The sequence below is a fragment of the Danio rerio genome, chromosome 4 (genome assembly GCF_052040795.2).
Source record: "Danio rerio strain M-AB ecotype USA chromosome 4, GRCz13ab, whole genome shotgun sequence".
NCBI classification, from domain to species: Eukaryota; Metazoa; Chordata; class Actinopteri; order Cypriniformes; family Danionidae; genus Danio; species Danio rerio.
Window position 1 is genome coordinate 49,206,405 of NC_141024.2, and position 17,599 is coordinate 49,224,003.

Genomic DNA, 17,599 nt, shown 5'->3' on the forward strand with positions numbered 1-17,599 from the left:
ACAGATGCAATTTGCAAAATGTGCCGCGCATCTGTAAAATACGCGGGCAGTATGACTAATCTGATATCTCACTTGAAGCGGCGCCACGGTGTTGTTGTGAAAGCATCTTCCAGTGTTTCTGCATCCCCGGCTTTCGCACTGCTTCAACCAGCTCCAAAAGTGGTGAGAAAAGCATTGAAAGTTTTTTTTCCATGCGCAACAGTTCTGCTCGCTCTACGCCAATAACGAATGCTATTGCATTGTTCATCTGCAAAGATATTCAGCCTAGTGTCACGGAGAACGAAGGTTTTAAACACCGCTTCCTGTTAATTTTTATTTAATAATAATAATAATATTATTAATAATAATGATAAAAATAATTGGGTGTCACGGTGGCACAGTGGGTAGTTTGACCACCTCACAGCAAGAAGATTGCTGGTTTGTTATATTTTTATTAGCCTGTTGTTTACAGTGACAGTGATGTTTCAAAGCAGCATAACACTGCTAGTTCACGACCTTAAGTTTTGAATAATCAGTGGCAAAATATATCTTTGTAAAACTTGTTTTCATAGTTGAAAAGTTAAATCACAATTGTTGTTGTGCAATGGTAAACCTTTATGTTGAAAGAGTGCAAATATATGCATTTATAATATATATTGCACTTATACATTCTGTTTATCTTGAAAATACTTAAATAATATGTGCTATAGGTTCTAAAATGTCCCTCTACTGTAAACTGACACTCTGGCTCTGAGAGAAGAGCCAGTTTGTAAAAAAGTCTTGGTTTTGCTTGGTTTATAAATAATCAAACTCATTCAATGGCACAGCATCCTCTTTCACATCATCTCATAAACTTGATCTAATTAGTTAGTGCTGAAATATCGCATCGTATCGTGATATTGGTGTGAATCGTATCGTGTTGCATCGCAATATGTCACAAATGTATCGCTAATATATCGGATCGTATTCTTTGTATCGAGATGTGTATCGGATCGGCATTATAGCTTAGATGCCCAACCCTAATATATATATATATATATATATATATATATATATATATATATAGGCAGATAATTATTAATATTTCAAAATGTTATATTTTTATACAGCAAACTTCATAAAGGATTTAACTGCTCTTATGAATTAAAAAGTCTATACTCAAAGCAAAAAATCTATAATTTCAAAATTGCAAGGTGATTATATAGATCTATATTCTCAATTTCATTTAAGTTAGCCTACAAAAAAAATAAAAAAATTCCTTTTCTTCATAGCAAATTAACATGCAACTTGACTGTTGCATAAAAATAGGTTAAATAACAAAATGGGATTTAATTAACAAGAAAGTTAAATATACAAGTCCTTTTCAAAAAATGTGCATATTGTGATAAAGTTATTTATTTTCTGTAATGTACTGATAAACATTAGACTTTTATATATTTTAGATTCATTAAACACAACTGAAGTTGTTCTTGGCCTTTTATTGTTTTAATATTGATGATTTTGACATACAGCTCATGAAAACCCAAAATTCCTATCTCAAAAGATTAGCATATCATGAAAAGGTTCTCTAAAAGAGCTATTAACCTAATCATCTGAATCAACTAATTAACTCTAAACACCTGCAAAACATTCCTGAGGCTTTTTAAACTCCCAGCCTGGTTCATTACTCAAGACCGCTATCATAGGTAAGACTGCCGACCTGACTGCTGTCCAGAAGGCCATTACTGACACCCTCAAGCAAGAGGGTAAGACACAGAAAGAAATTTTTGAAGAAAAGGCTATTCCCAGAGTGCTGTATCAAGGCACCTCAGTGGGAAGTCTGTGGGAAGGAAAAATTGTGGCAGAAATCGCTGCACAACGAGAAGAGGTGACCGGACCCTGAGGAAGATTGTGAAGAAGGCCACTGTGTACAGCCGTGTGCAGGAAATAGGCTACAGGTGCTGCATTCACCAGGTCAAGCCACTCTTGAAACAGTGGCAGAAGCGCGTGACCTGGGCTACAGAGAAGCAGCACTGGACTGAAAGCAAATTTTGCATGTCATTTGGAAATTAAGGTGCCAGAGTCCGGAGGAAGACCGAGGGAAATGCCAAAATGGCTAACGTGGATTTTATTGAAAGTATAGTTTAATGTGCTTCCTGAATCCTGAAAAACAGCGTTGATTTGTTTGGAGCAGTGTCTGAGTGCACTAGATCCTTTCAGAGGTGGAAATCTGGTTAAACACAATAGCCCTGGTAATTAGTTATTATATAATAATATATAATGATGTAATACTAACTCATAATTTAAACCAAAGTTTATATCAAAGTTTAAACCAAAGTTTCTACAGGTGTTACCAAGTTAAATTTAAGACTTTTTAAAACATTTTTAAGAACATTATGAATGAAATTTTAGACTAATGAATTTTTCAAATGGCCCAGATGAAAAAGATTTTATTTGTCCTATCAAAAAATATTAGAATATAAAATATTCAATAATACAGTAATAAATCAATAATAATAATAATAATAACATAAAAATATTTGAAAATATTGATATTATAAAAATATTTGAAGTCGATGTCCTTTAAGTTTTTTTAAGGCCTAAATTTTAGATTTTAGAATTTAAGACATTTAACACCCAGCGGAAACCCTGTTTAAAAACAATAGCCCTGGTAATTAGTTATTATAATAATGTAGTTCTAACTCAGACACTATCAGTGAGAAAACAACTACAAAAAAAGTTTAAACCCATAAAGAAGTTAAAATATGCAAAAGGAAAGTACTAAGCCAACACTATCACTGTTATAGCAGATATCTTCTATAAGAATACTGTAGGTCAAATATCGTCAGCTCAGTTAAACCTTTTTAAATTTATTGTTTTTATTTAAGGTAACGCAATGGTGCAGCAGGTAGTGCTGTCGCCTCACAGCAAGAAGGTCGATGGTTCGAGCCTCGGCTGGGTCAATTGGCATTTCTGTGTGGAGTTTGCATTCGCGTGGGTTTCCCCCACAGTCCAAAGACATGTGGTACAGGTGAATTGGGTAGGCTAAATTGTCCGTAGTGTATGAGTGTGCATGAATGTTTCCCAGTGATGGGTTGTGGCTGGAAGGGCATCTGCTGCGTAAAACGTGCTGGATAAGTTTGCAGTCCATTCTGCTGTGGCGACCCCGGATTAATAAAGGAACTAAGCCGAAAAGAAAATAAATGAATGTTTTTACTTTTTTTTATATAGCGCCAGTGCTCAAGGACACAACAAACAGTAGGAGAACAAGAAAAGCAATAACGTAAAGAATGTAGAGAAAAATGGGAGACTAATAATACATAAAATAATGACAAAAGACATGAGAACAAGCAACAAGAAAGAAACTCATTTCTGTCTTTCAATGCTTATGTGCTTATGTGCATTTAGGATAATTAGGTAGCACACTCAGGGCTGCAAGATGGATTTAACTTAGTATTCTTATTATTAAAATATATCTGAATGAGGATCAAACGACTGGGCTGATCTTTGAGAATGAAAACCAACCTGTTTGTTCCTGCAGATCTTCCTGTTTGACTGTGAATGTTTCTTCAATCTTCACATCTTCACTCTCCTCTTTAATAAACGCCATCTTAACAATAGTGTGGAGATCAGTCGCTTCAGCAGGAGTTTTTTCTGTGTTTAGACACTTTATCCTGTTTAAAATAAATAAAACAATGAACAGAAACAAAATAACTTCTCTTCAACACTTGCTTCAACAGTTTCTTTATATAAAAGTAATTAACAAAAATAAATCAGGTAAGTCTGAGCAAGAAACAATAGCCACAAATGAGCTGATTAAAAGTAGTACACTATTTCTTATATATAGTGATGTATACTTAGAATGGAATGACATTAAGCTATTTAATAAATTAAATCTTTATTAAAACACTTATTACACATATCTCTGTAAACTTATTCAAACAATAGCTCTAATTACTGTGAGTAAAATAGTACTTCACTGTATAAAGGGTCAAAATATTAATGTCAAAAGCAGGCACATAATTTAGCATCGGATGAAAACCTGAAACTTTACTTAATCGCTTTATATTTATGTAAAGGTTATTAAACACAAACCTTTCTCTAGTTGAATCCAGTGCAAGAGAGGCGCAGCCTTATGATGTCATATGTCACGCCAAAATAAAAGTCTTTTCGTTTAGCTTTTTTGCCACTTACTGTTGCAGTCATGACTTATTGATATATTTCTCTCTCGTTTTCTACTTTTCACTTGCTCTCTTTCTCTCTCTCTCTCTCTCCCAGATAGCACACATGCGTCGCAGAGACGTCTGCTGGACATCCGCGTTTTCATCTGGGAGACGTCTTATTCAGGGCGTTTGCTCATCTGGAAAACGTCGCATAGACGTCCTTGTCATACATTCAAACAACGTCTATGCGATGCATTACAGATGTTCATTTTTAGAATGTTAGGTCTGTGAGACATCTTATTTATGTAGCATAGACGTCGTTTTTTTATTTGTTTATTTAGACATTCCTTCATTCATACTGCTATAAATAACAGTTACAGGTACTCTGATTATACATCCGTCTTCACATATATAATAAGCTCAAGTATATCCACTTAAAATGAAAAACTCAACGGCTGAAGAATTATTTGTAGAATTTTATTATATTATAATTGATTAGAATTCATATTTTTTGAAGCAAACAAAACCAAATAGCAGCAAATAAATAAATAAAAAATAGCAACTGGCTTAAGAGGCCATTCTTCCTGGGGCCAAGCGGAGAAAGTCTTTCAAATATTTTTCTGCTTCTGCCTCTGTTGGAGACGGAAGCACGGGGTTCCTCATAGCTGCACCTGTTAAAAAAGAATAAAAATAAAGAAATTAAAATAACGCGGTTTTAAGAAGGCTTAGGGGGTGTTTTATTTTATTGTGAGCCTTTTATTTTTATCTGACCAAAATTAATACACACCATGTTAATTATTGCATTTGACTACATAATAATAATAATAATAATAATAGAGTGGAAGAAATAATATGATTGTTTGAAATTCGTTTAGCTAAATGGCATATCGTCTATTTTAGATAATTATCGTTAACACCATTTTTTAAATCAGTTTAGCCTACCTTTATTTGTTTGCTGTTCATTTGTTGTTGAAATACGGCTTAGATTGGAAATATTTTTACTATTCGATCATGCACCGTCCTCATGTAATCAATATCATATTCTTTAGAATGTTACTCTCAAATAAATTAAGCTATAGCTTTGAAAAATTGATGTCAAATAGAAACGAGAGGTGCAAAAGCTTAAATCCGCCATAAAATAAATAAAGAAAAAATAACAACAACAAAAACAAGTGTACTTGCATTAGTATGCACTTGGACAACGTGGTCAAATTCAAGGAATCGACTCTTTTGTGTTCGAAACTTCATCACTATTGCGCATGTTTCCTCAAAGCATCACACTCAGCACGTAGAAGACACCAGTCCACGCGGGAATACTGAGGTAAGCAGTCTGATTCATTGTTATTGATATGTGTGGTCAGTAAAATATTTATTCCACTTTGTTTGTAGTAAATTTAGGTAATAACTTTATTTAGACGAATAAAGCTATGTTTAAACACGTTGTGATGACAACGGACCAAGCAGCAGTTCAAGGTGATTAGGGCTAACTTAAATTTCGGGAAAATTTGTTCTTTAAATTTATTAGATTAATATCATACGACAAATTGACTGCAAAATAATGAATACTGTAAAAGTGTACATATGCATTATACAGTAGTGCTGGGAGATTATTCGAAAATCGAAACCTAAATCCATAACCGACATATATCCCCACGTGGCGATTTAATGCATGTACCGTCCACATGTACTTCAGCAAAGCTCAAGCGAATGCAGGCAATGTGATTAATATTCAGAGGCATGACAGATTTTCTTTTTGGATTATTATATGACCTATAATTTGTGAAGCATAACTCACTTTTCTTTAGCGTATATTCATAATCAAATCGACTGAGGTTTTGTTTTTATTATTTCTAGTTATCACATACAACGTAGGTGCAGTAATCAGCACTATCGCCTCACAGCAAGAAGGTCGCTGGTTCGAGCCTCGGCTGGGTCAGTTGGCATTTCTGTGTGGAGTTTTCAATTTCTTCCCGTGTTCGTTTGGGTTTCCTACGGGTGCTCCGATTTCCAAAGTCCAAAGACGAGGTATGGGTGAATTGGGTAAGCTAAAAAAATGGTCCATTGTGTGTGTGTGTGTGTGTGTGTGTGTGTGTGTGTGTGTGTTTCCCAGTGATGGGTTGCAGCTGGAATGGCATCCGCTGCGTAAAACGAATGCTGGATAAGTTGGCGGTTCATTCTGCTGTGGCGACCCCGAAATAATAAAGGGACTGAGCCAAAAAGAAAATGAATGAATGAACGTACAATGTAAGCTGTCTTTTCGTAAAGAGAAGCATGCACACACACGCACTTAAAATATTATTGTGAACAGCAATGTTCACATTATGTACTTTTTCACATTGCTTTATTATTTACTATTTTCCAGACACAAGTTCCACTTTTGACTTGGAAATATTTTTTTAGGGAAACTTTCTTTTAACACTAAAACTGAAATGTTTAGTAAATGAATAAATGGAACTTGATTAAGTACAAAAAATTACTTGGAAAATAATATAATGATTCAATATTTCAAAAGGAGGTAAAGTGTTCAATCAATCAAGGTTTTGATTTAAGGTTTAATCTCCTTGCCCTAATATACAAGAATGAACAATTCTCCACTTAAAAAAATGATCTAAATTTTATTTCTGAAACACTCTTGTGTATTAAATATAATTTTACAATATATGAATAGCATATGCTAGCTCGTAAGCTTATAGCACACTGATAACCATATTATGTGTGTACAAGGTAATCATGCTATAGAGATATACTGGCAGTTCTGTCTTTAAAGGTATTATCTAAACCGTTCATTGCAAGACAATTGAACATACCTATCACAAGTGTCCCAATATTTGTGTTTTTTAGGCCTCTTTTATCTCCTCTTCCACACCAGTTGAGCTGTTTGGCCACTGGACCAAACACTTTGGAGGCTACACGCCAAATGGTTTTTTTCAGAGTTTGTCCTCCTCTGATGGATAACCTCTTCATCTTAAAAATAAAAGGTAATATTAAATCTTTACAGACAAAGTGCAAGGACTATGGCCCAGTTTTACAGACAAGGATGAGCTTAAGTCTGGACTATAAGTCTTAGTTAATGTTAGATATAAAACTTCTTTTATAAAAATGCATGTGAAAGAAAATATAAGCACGATACTAGCGTGCATCTGGTAAAAAATTATAGCAATGAGATATTGTAAGGCATCACACAGCTCACACATACATTTTTAGTTTGGGACTAGCTTTAAGTGTTGCCTGTGAAACTGGCCATATAATAAAGATTTACTTAACAACAGCTGTAAAACCTTTAAATCTTAAATATTCGTACCATCTTCTCCATCATTGGTTTTTCAGCTAATTGCCATTCCAGTTGTTCAAGGTCCTCCATTGTTTCAATAGGAAAGGTGTCATCCTCAGTGTCCACCACCATTTGACCACTTGACCGAGGGGCAAGGGACTAGACCACTGAAGTTAGATGGGTAATCTTCAAGTCCAGCTCATTAAGCTTCTCCAAAATTGCCCTCTCCACAGCTGCAACACAGTAAGTGGGTTAATCTCTATTCAACTATATGTAAATATTTTTAAATGATTATTATTATACACTGAAAAAAATTATTCAAAGATGATTCCTTGGATTAACACAATTTCTTTATGTTAAGAGGTGGTAAACAATTTATTTGGGCTGAATTTAAACAAACAAATTAAGTTGTACATTACTAAACTTAATTTGTTTGTTTAAATTCAACACAAACAAATTGTTTGCAACAGCTCTGCATGCAACACTTTTTTCAGTGTACATAGCACTTAAATTTCACTTACGTGTGCATTGACTGGAGATGCAGCTCCATCGGCTGATACCAGAAGCATCTGCAAGCAAAATCACTTTTGAACGATTCACAAAAATGTTATGAGGATATTATAATAATATGCTTGAAACCTTAAACAATAAAAAAAAACTATATTCGTCTGATTACACATTGTTTTTCTACGGCTAAAATGACTTAAACTATTCACAGAATTCAGAGAGCAAAATTGCAAAACTGAATTAAGAGGAAATAAAACTGAACTTTAAAAAGCAGACAGAAGCCAACCCCCTCTTGGTCTGTGCTTTTACGTAAAATATTTTTTATGTGAATTTTTCTGTGCATATAAAATCATTAGGTCCCCAAAGTTATTGAAAGCATAAATTAACAAAACGCTTTAAATTAATTTTCAAACTAGTAATTTATAGGTAATCATAAATTATATATTGTACTCTAATACATTAATATTCTGAATACAGTGAGTTTTTTTACTGTCACTATAATTAACGAAGTGTTTTTTATTGTTGTATAGTGTTGTATTTATTAGGTTACAAGGAAATAATTAGATAATGTTTTGCAAACAGCTTATTAACCATGAAAAATTTCACAGAAAATTGGAAAATGTCATTGATTAGTTGCTTTGAACAAGTTTCATATTCAGTGTTGATTAATATGTTTACAAATAAATTAAAAAGATGTACATTTACTTACGTTTGCACACCATTAAGTGGTTATAAACATTTGTTTTTTTTTTTGTTCTGCTAAACACAAGGAAGGTATTGTGAAGAAAGCTAAAAGCCAGTGATTATTGACTTCTATAGTAGGAAAATGCTATGGAAGTAAATGGTTACAGGTTTCCAACTTTCTTCAAAATATCTTCATTTGTGTTCGGCAAGAAGGAAGAAAGTTTGGGTAACACTTCGTAACAACTGCACACTGAATCATGCATTTAGCATTAGCAAATTGTTAATTTATTTGCAAGAAATTTAATTCATTTGTTAAGATTTAACTACATTAATAGATGTTGGTTAGCAGTATATAAATACAACTACAAATACTGTATACAAAAACATAATAATAATAATTCATAAGAAGTAACTGTCAATTAAAAAAACAAATTACTTACTCTTCGCTCTTGCCTGGGTACTTGAGGGTCTCAGCTCAGAAGTTGTGTCTTCTGCGTGATTGTACAGACAATGTAACATTACCATGTTAATAATTAGAAACTAATTTGCTGTGTATGTTTTATTGAATGTTCTTGCACCTCGATAGCTCGATGGGTGGTCCCCCCAAGCATCTTCTTGCTCATTTACATGGGACATGCTTATTGGAAAAACTGGTGCTGAGAAAGGTCAAGTTAGTAAGTTGCATTTGCTACTATGACACTACATAAAATGTATATAATTTATTTATTTTTTACACTTACTCTGCATTTTTCTTTGATCTGCTGATGGCTTTGGATCTTGGACAGAGTATGTGTTGTCTAAATAATAAAAAACAAACAAACAAAAGTATAAAAAGGTTGCAAAAAATACAATAAATGTGTTTAGGATTTCCTCTGTATACTTTATTATTGTTTTATTTAATCTTTGATGGTAGAAACATGTAGGTGATCAGGTCACCCATATAGAAATCTGATGCATGTAAATATACAGGGTGATTCAAAAAGAATACCACAACTTTTAAAATCAAGAACTCTGCAAAGAAAAGGGGGTGATATTGAACATCTATGAACTTGCTTACTACTAAAAAACTTTTAAGGACATCACACTGATTATTTACCCAAGGTTCCATCATGTTTCTTTGATTAAATACAGATTTTTAAAGTTGTGGTATTCTTTTTTTAATCACCCTGTATATAGAAAACAAATAATTGAATTAAAAGTTCATATTTAGACTTCACATACAATATTTGTCATTGACCACTTATATATTTGTTAAACAATTGGAATTACAAATATGTACAGATATGTCAATTTTATATTACTAATTAATATTTTTAGGTTTTAATAATTAAATTTAATTATATATATATATATATATATATATATATATATATTTTTTTTTTTTGTAGAATGCTTTACAATATTATATTTGTGCATATACATTAGGTTTGTCAGTACTAAAGTAAAGTAGGAAATAATTTAGCTAAATAAATTTTTATTAAGGTTCAAAAATATATACAAAAAACTTCTAAAATACAGGAAAAATAAAGAGAAACTTAAAATAATATTACATTTATTATTATTATTATAAATTTGACTTGTATTTTAGTGCACATAACTGTTTAATAAACATCTTTTATTTAAATGAACAAAAATATTATCTCTGTTCACTGAAAAATAGATGACAATATTCCAATTCAAAAGGAGGTGTACTCATATGTGCTGAGCAGAGTGTGTGTGTCTGTGTCTGTGTGTCTGTGTGCGTGCTTGTGTGTGAACATATCTGTACATATAATTCCAATAGTTGAAAGACAATATTTGTAAGCAGCACAGCCATTTTTGCAATATTTTAAAATGTATATTGCATAAATAAAATATAATTTATTTGTAAAATCCAAATAGGAACTTGCATGGCATATATGTAGTTTGCATAAATTTAAATGCAACAGATTTCAATATAGGCAGGTATCGCATTGGTGATCTGCATATGAGAAGCTTTGTCTTTATTGAGCTTTCTTTACATTTGACAAAATGGTACTCTTTCTACTGTTGTAAATGATTTGCGTTCTCTTTTTTGTATTTTAGTCTTAGCTTTACAGTCTTGTTTAATCAAACATTTTCTTTTTTACAATACAGCTAAATTAAATGTTACCGTAATTACCCGAAGTGAGACATACAACTTACGTGGTGCTCTGTCTTGTAAAGGCCGCAGCACAGAAAATGCATCCTCTGTTGGATTGTACAGAAAATGTTGAGTTACCTAGTGTGAGTATGTGCAGCAATTTTCCTTCTGGGTTCTTATTTCAAATACCAATTAATCTGTTATTATTTATTTTGTTTTTTACCTTGATTTTCAGGTTGGGGTTTATCCCAAGTGTCTTGGTGCTCCACTTCCTGGCAGAACCTCACAGGTACGTCTGGAGCTGAAACTGCAATTATTTTCTTTGCAATTATGAAATGTTATTTGACTTTTTCAATTGTAATTCCTGGTTCAGAGAAGATTCAGTCTATTCAGAATAAGCAGATCATGAAACATACAATTTGTGCACAATTATTATGAAAGTCGATATCTGGTTATATTGACAGTGATAAGGGATTCATGGTTTTAACTGCTAGTAACAATGAAAATTTAAGGATAGGAGAAGGATTTAAACTCTGGATGAACTCTGATGACTTACTGCAAGATTCTGAAAGATAATATCTTTTAACAGTTACAAGAGGAAGTGGTCCTGTCCTTCTGGACCAGTTCTCAACCTATGCCTATGAAGTTCTCAGTGTATTTCAGTATTTCAACTTGTGGTTATTTTTGAGTGAATACATTTTGAGACATTGTATCCCATTGTGTCATTCTTTGACACAGAAGCTGAAACATTGTACTTGCCAGTGACTAAAGGGTTCCTGATGCTTTCAAACCTAACTCTTTCAATGATGAAGCGGACGAATCTTTCAATATAGGAAATTAATTTTGAAATGAACACTGAAAACTTCTGGAAGATAAATTCTTTAAACAGATACAAAGGGAGTGGTGCTTGTCCTTTCAACCTATGCCTATAAAAGTCTCAGGGCATTTTACAACATTTCTGCGTGTGATTCTTAAGTGGGTACAATCGATACATTGAGTCAAATTGTGTCATTCTTTGACACAGAATCTGACACATTGTACTTGTTTTGGCTCTGGCAAACTGGGTTTCCTAAACTATTCATCTTAATTACTGAAATCCTATTTTATAAAATTATTTTCTTCTCGGCCAGTTTATTGTGACCCCTTATGTTTAAATGTTAGTTTCCCCTATGAGCATTTCTTGTCCAGTGGACTCAATTTAAAAGTTAGCTTGTGTTAGACTTTCTCCTAGCCATATAATATACAGTTGAAGTCAGAATTATTAGCCTCCCTTTGAATTAGTTTTTCTTGTTTTTAAATATTTTCCAAATGATGTTTAACAGAGCAAGGAAATTTTCACAGTATGTCTGATAATATTTTTTCTCTAGAGAAAGTCTCATTTGTTTTATTTCAGCTAGAATAAAATCAGTTTTTAATTATTTAAACCCATTTTAAGGTTAAAAATTATTAGCCCCTTTAAGCTTTATTTTTTTCTGATAGTCTACAGAATAAACCATCATTATACAATAACTTGCCTAATTAACCTAACCTGCCTAGTTAACCTAATTAACATAGTCAAGCCTTTAAATGCCACTTTAAGCTGTATAGAAGTGTCTTGAAAAAATATCTAGTCAAATATTATTTACTGTCACCATGGTAAAAATAAAATAAATCAGTTATCAGAAATAAGTTATTAAAACTAATATGATTAGAAATATGTTTTAAAAATCTGCTCTCTGTAAACAGAAATTGGGGAAAAAATAAACTGGGGGGCTAATAATTCTGACTTCAACTGTATATATTATTTAAGTGACTTTTACTTAAACTATATATATATATATATATATATATATATATATATATATATATATATATATATATATATATATATATAGATTGATTTGGAAGAGGTACAATGTACTTCTATTAAAAATAGGATCAGAATATTACATTTATTTATATTTGTGCACAAACTGTAGGTGAGTGATGTCTATTCAGCAATAGGAATCATGAACCAGCCTGTCATTGAGTCAGCTTTTGAGTCATGAATGCTGTGAAGTAACAGCTTTTACAGTTTGTAGTTACAGTATTCATGTAAAGCCAGTTACCTTGACTAGTGGAGGGAGTTTCAAAACAGGCCTGCTGTTGCTTTTCTGTAGCTTTTTGGTGGTCACGGACAAATGCTGTTAAAACATTACAGATGAAACAGATGTTATATCTGTCTCACAAACAAAGATTACATTGTACTGCACATTTCTTTATAGCCTGACAGGGCTGTTGCTTCTAATTAGCAATTAAAAGTTATTTGTGGCTCTTAAAATGTAATACTCAATTTATGAATGTAATAACAGTAGTTTTTTTTTGCAAAATGTTAAAAGAGCAATATTACTGGATTTAGCTGAAAACATTATGGTAAAGCAACATGTCACAAGAGCTTGTGCATTACATTTAATTTACTGTGATTAAGGAACATTCTTGAGCATATCACAAAGTACTTAAAACATCAAATATCTGTTTTACTAATTAAAACTTACAATTGCAAAAACTGTTCATTGTTTTACATGATGTTAGCTGAGGTCCTACAAGAGGACCTGAAAAAAAAAAAACTTGTCAGTGATCATACATACACTTTTGTCTGGCAGTGATACAAGGGGTGTATTTTTACCTTTTGCCCTGATATGTTTTGGGGGTGTTGGAACTTTTGGTGCAGGTGGGACCCTTGGTGTTGGTAGACTTTTTTCTTTATTTAGTTTCTTTTTTTTGTGGGGAGTATCGCAAGGCTCATCATCTGATGTGTATATTTTCTTTCTATGAGCACAATCAGGGTAGTTAATTTTACAAAGCATGATTGGATTATAACAATGTCTTGTTTTTTAAATGTAAGAAGAAGAAGAAAACACAAACAAAATTAAAAATAAGTTCAATATAATTTTTCATCATTCTTAGGAAAGTTAGGAAATGGACAAAATATAATAATAAAAATAACAAAACCTTTTGCTTGTTTAAATCTGGCATAATTGTGTATTTGCATGTTGCAAAAAATACAAACAAACAGTTGATGATACATTTAAAACTAAACATACCTGATTTACCTAATAAGTGTGTTTGAGATGTTAAAACTGCGGCTGAATTTAATACTACAATTAAATAAATTTACCTTTGTTACTCACATGAACTTTGTTTAGCTTCAGAAGACTGAATATTGTTGTTATAAGTAAAATGTGTGTTTTTACAACTTACTTTGGAATTCTTTTAGCAGGCATTTCAGATTCCGAGATGTCAGATGTGTAGCATGCCTGTTTCCATTTCTTTGAAATCTTGTCAAAAGATGCTGAAAGAAATAAAGTATGTAACAATTCATGAATGCAGTAGTCTATGGAACGTCATATATTATTGAATTTATCCTTTGTTTAATATTGTTTATTTACAATGTACTTCTGTGTACCTGACTCGTGTAGAATTCTGGCCTGATGCTTGGTCCAACCTTTATCTGGTTGTGGTGCCTCCATCAACCGGACACTCCTCAATACCCTGTCTATCTTCTTGTATGGAGGCCACCACGAGTGACCCTCTGAGTACCAAGACTTGGCGACAGGTCCGGTACTCCCTTCGTGAATGAACTCCACTATCAGGTACATTTTTTTTAAGCTGCAAGAACCTAGAGCCCCATAATGTTAAATGACACATATTAAATTTCGGTTGTTTATGTGCATGATTCAAATACACAATACATTTCATGCAAAATAATGATGCAAGTTAATATTCAGATACATTTTTTCCCAAGCATATATTACCAATTCCAGACCACATCAATCTTAAGAACCACTACTACTTTTGTATTCATCATTCATTATTGATATATAATTTTCTGACAACACTCAAAGTAAAAATGCTTTAAATTCAGGTGTTTTACTGGTAAAAATATAACTTGGACTGAAAAGTTGCAAAATTATTAAATGACGGTGAGAAGAAGGCAATACTAGAAATTGCAAAATAAAGTAATGACAACTATTTTGGATCATTTGAATCGAGCTATTTTCACTTTCTGCCTTCATATAATATTACATATTGGTTATAGTTGTGATTAGGGCTTGACATTAATACTCGCCAAACCACCAAATGCAGGTAGATTTCAGCTGTGGCGGGTAAAGACTGCCATTCCCACTAGCCACTTTGGCTGGTTGAAAATAATTTTTTAATTGTAGTTTTCTTAAAAGCAGGGTTCAACAATAAGGATGGTCCAGTTTTTGGGACAGTAGACAGGATTGTCAGTGTCCTGACCAGGCCAATGCTGGCTTATCACTAAATATTATAATTTCAGTTTTTTACCGTTTATCAATATGCATGCAAATGTGATTTAAAAAAAATTATATTTATTTTTTTCAAAATTAGTGATATACACAGTAATGAGTGGAACAGCAAATGAGATTTCAGAATCGAGAAGCAGCATGATTGACAAAAACAACTGTGTTTATGCAAAACAAAAGATGAATACCAAATGAGAGCTTGATCATACACACTGTGAGACACAGGCTATTCTTACTCACTGAGAGATGTTTTTGAGAGCCGAGTGTTGAAAATACTTGTGCACTACCGTTTCCTTGCATGTAGCAATCCTGCTTGGAAATGAAACTGGTGTGATGGATTCTATTTGAAATAGACTGGACAAAAGTAATTGTCGTGCATCCACAGTCCTTCTGCTTTCAAGAGCTTTAGATTTAAAAACAGGTCTTTGTAAGCAGCAGTGATTGCCACTTTAACTATTGTTTGAACAGATTATTAATGTGCCTAATGTTAACTGTGTGCACATGATTAATATTTCATTATCACACATGGTTTGTTTTTCACCTGCTTTCTTTTGCTTGCAAGTCAATTTTCTGCATATAAAATATATTTTCCCAACAACAAAATTGTGGCTAGTGAAAAAGGCAAGTGGCTAGTAACCTTGGAAACTACAAGCCACAGTGACTGGTGATAAAAAAAAGTCAATATCAAGCCCTGGTAGTGATTAAGGTTTACAATTTTCAAAATGCTCTAGGAAAAAATATGATCAGAATATCATCTTGCACAATAATTATACTCGCACTATACAGTATATGTAAAAAAAAAAAAAATGTGGAAATAGATAGATACTATGTGTGTAAAGTTTAAACTGAAACAAAATAATTTCTGCAAGGGACTAAAAAAAGCTTTCATTTCAATATTTTCAATCTTGCAGAGATGGATTGGTCCTGACATGACATCAGTAGGTAGATGCCAAGTGTGGAGGATGGAAGCGTGGGGATAGTCAAAAAGGAGTTAGTGTTTGCTGAACGTGGTGTAGACCATGTAAATGCCATGCTTTTCTGAAATTATGTTTTGCAGCTTTGCAACCTTTCTGCCAATATAGACAAATGGTTTGCCTGGTCCAGTTTCAGAGTATATGGGCATACTCACTCTAGGTACATTTCTGAGGAATGCCATCCTGTTTTCCAGGTGCACACCATCCTGAATACATGTTTCACACCCATGGTAACCTGGTTGGCCATTTTAGAAAAGCATGTTGCAAAAGCAAACTTGAATGTTAACTTTAGTCATTCAAATTCAAAGCCATTTTTTTTAACTCTTTGATTTCAGAGATTAGGTCTTCGAGATACTTATTCAGGGAGCTAGTTTTACAGTACCTTCAGCCCACAATAAATCTATTGGCACATGTTCCCCCTGCACCAAGTTTTAAACTTCTACTAGACTGAGCCAGCATTGAGCAAATGAACTCTTGTAGAGAGGAAGACCATCAATGCTCACCTGGAACTTAAAATTTTTATCTTCCTTAAAATGTACATGTTGTCATAGAGGACCCTTGAAATGGATGCCATTGAACCAAAAGTATATCACTGACCCTGTGCGTTCAAAGAGAACTCATTTGCAAAAAGAAGGCTATTCTCTTTGAACGCACTTTACCTAATATTGTCCTTGTATCTTTTGGCAGACTCGGATTGTAATTGTGAATGATTATGAGTAATTCATTTAGTGATGCATGTGTTAATTTTTTTTTTTTTCTGTTTCCCATCTTGTCAAAGTCATCATTGAGGGGACTTGAACTAGTCAGATTGACTCGTTTATGAAGCACTTGCCAGGATGATACTGCATTCAGTCTCATTAACATGGGACAAACAGTCCAAGAAGTCAGTGCCGTCTTCAACAGTGCTGCTTGTCAATGCCACCATACTGTTCCCTCAATAGTGATGCTTATAACACATGCATTGAATAAAGCTGTTTGTCCACCTTGGCTTTGGCTTTTCTCCTGTTGTGTCCAGTAAGATTGTTTTTTTACAATCCGTAATGCACACACACACACAATGCATTGCCCTAACATGCTAAGCCTGCATTGGTTTTGAAATTCAGTACTTTAAGACCCTTAAGCAGGTCGCACACCAGAAGCGCCGCTCCGCAGCGCGCCACGCAGCGCCATGCATTTTAGAATTCTAAACATAGGTTTCGATCAGAATACACACACAGGTGCTGCAAGTCGGCGGCGCCACGGCACAGGACGAAGTTCATTTTTCAGCCTCGCTACAAAGCGGCATCTGATTAGTTTAATGTTAAATATCATTCGAATGTGCGCGTCTAGTGTGTGATGCTTTAAACTGTCATGTGCGCGCTGTGTCGCGGCGCTTCTGGTGTGCGACCTGCTTTACATCACACTGCTTACATGTACGCTTACATTTAATTGAACTTTATAAAACTGAAGCTTGGTAAACTAATTGGTGCATATTATATGGGAGACATCCAGAATGTGCAGTGTTATGAGTCTCCAAGATTTGAAATTTTAGAACCACTTTCCTGATGACCAGTAGTTCTGTCACAATAATTACACGTACCTTATTTTTGAGGGACAGAATGTGTAAGTGTTATGTAGTTGTCAGTTGACTGTAGAGAACTCTGTAATTAGGGAAA

General features: G+C 33.4%; 2 protein-coding genes and 1 long non-coding RNA gene across 10 annotated transcripts in view; 1 reads left to right on the plus strand and 2 right to left on the minus strand.

The window, feature by feature from the left end:
- Positions 1-4,103, minus strand: part of LOC137490991 (uncharacterized) — a 41,000-nt gene extending 36,897 nt beyond the window's left edge. The window contains exons 1-2 of the mRNA XM_087249421.2: positions 4,054-4,103; positions 3,484-3,632 (exon numbers count right to left, since the gene is read on the minus strand). Of these exons, the coding sequence (XP_087105547.1) occupies positions 3,484-3,568 (85 nt within the window). The 5' untranslated portion in view covers positions 3,569-3,632; positions 4,054-4,103. The remainder of the gene's footprint in view (positions 1-3,483; positions 3,633-4,053) is intronic.
- Positions 4,104-4,577: 474 nt separating this feature from the next.
- LOC101885251 (uncharacterized) lies at positions 4,578-14,301 on the minus strand. 2 transcript variants are annotated; one of them, XM_087249243.2, is made up of 14 exons: positions 14,109-14,301; positions 13,904-13,994; positions 13,329-13,471; positions 13,198-13,254; positions 12,772-12,846; positions 10,908-10,991; positions 10,747-10,791; positions 9,324-9,380; positions 9,162-9,239; positions 9,024-9,074; positions 7,914-7,961; positions 7,423-7,625; positions 6,929-7,085; positions 4,578-4,792 (listed from the first exon to the last, which is right to left on the minus strand). In XM_087249243.2, exons 1-12 carry the CDS (start codon positions 14,299-14,301, stop codon positions 7,552-7,554), a joined length of 996 nt encoding a protein of 331 aa, XP_087105369.1. In that variant the 3' UTR covers positions 4,578-4,792; positions 6,929-7,085; positions 7,423-7,551. The 2 variants fall into 2 exon arrangements, with proteins under 2 accessions (XP_087105369.1, XP_087105371.1); XM_087249245.2 differs by lacking the exon at positions 13,198-13,254.
- On the plus strand, positions 5,393-16,931 carry si:dkey-22h13.5. Of its 7 annotated transcripts, none has more exons than XR_015483686.1 (9): positions 5,393-5,442; positions 6,963-7,099; positions 7,494-7,635; positions 9,170-9,257; positions 10,699-10,827; positions 10,920-10,973; positions 13,920-14,008; positions 14,122-14,295; positions 15,882-16,931. It is a non-coding gene; the product is annotated as a si:dkey-22h13.5 (long non-coding RNA). The 7 variants fall into 7 exon arrangements; XR_015483681.1 differs by having other exon boundaries at positions 13,923-14,008; XR_015483684.1 differs by having other exon boundaries at positions 13,923-14,008; positions 16,723-16,931.
- The last annotated feature ends 668 nt before the right edge of the window (positions 16,932-17,599 follow it).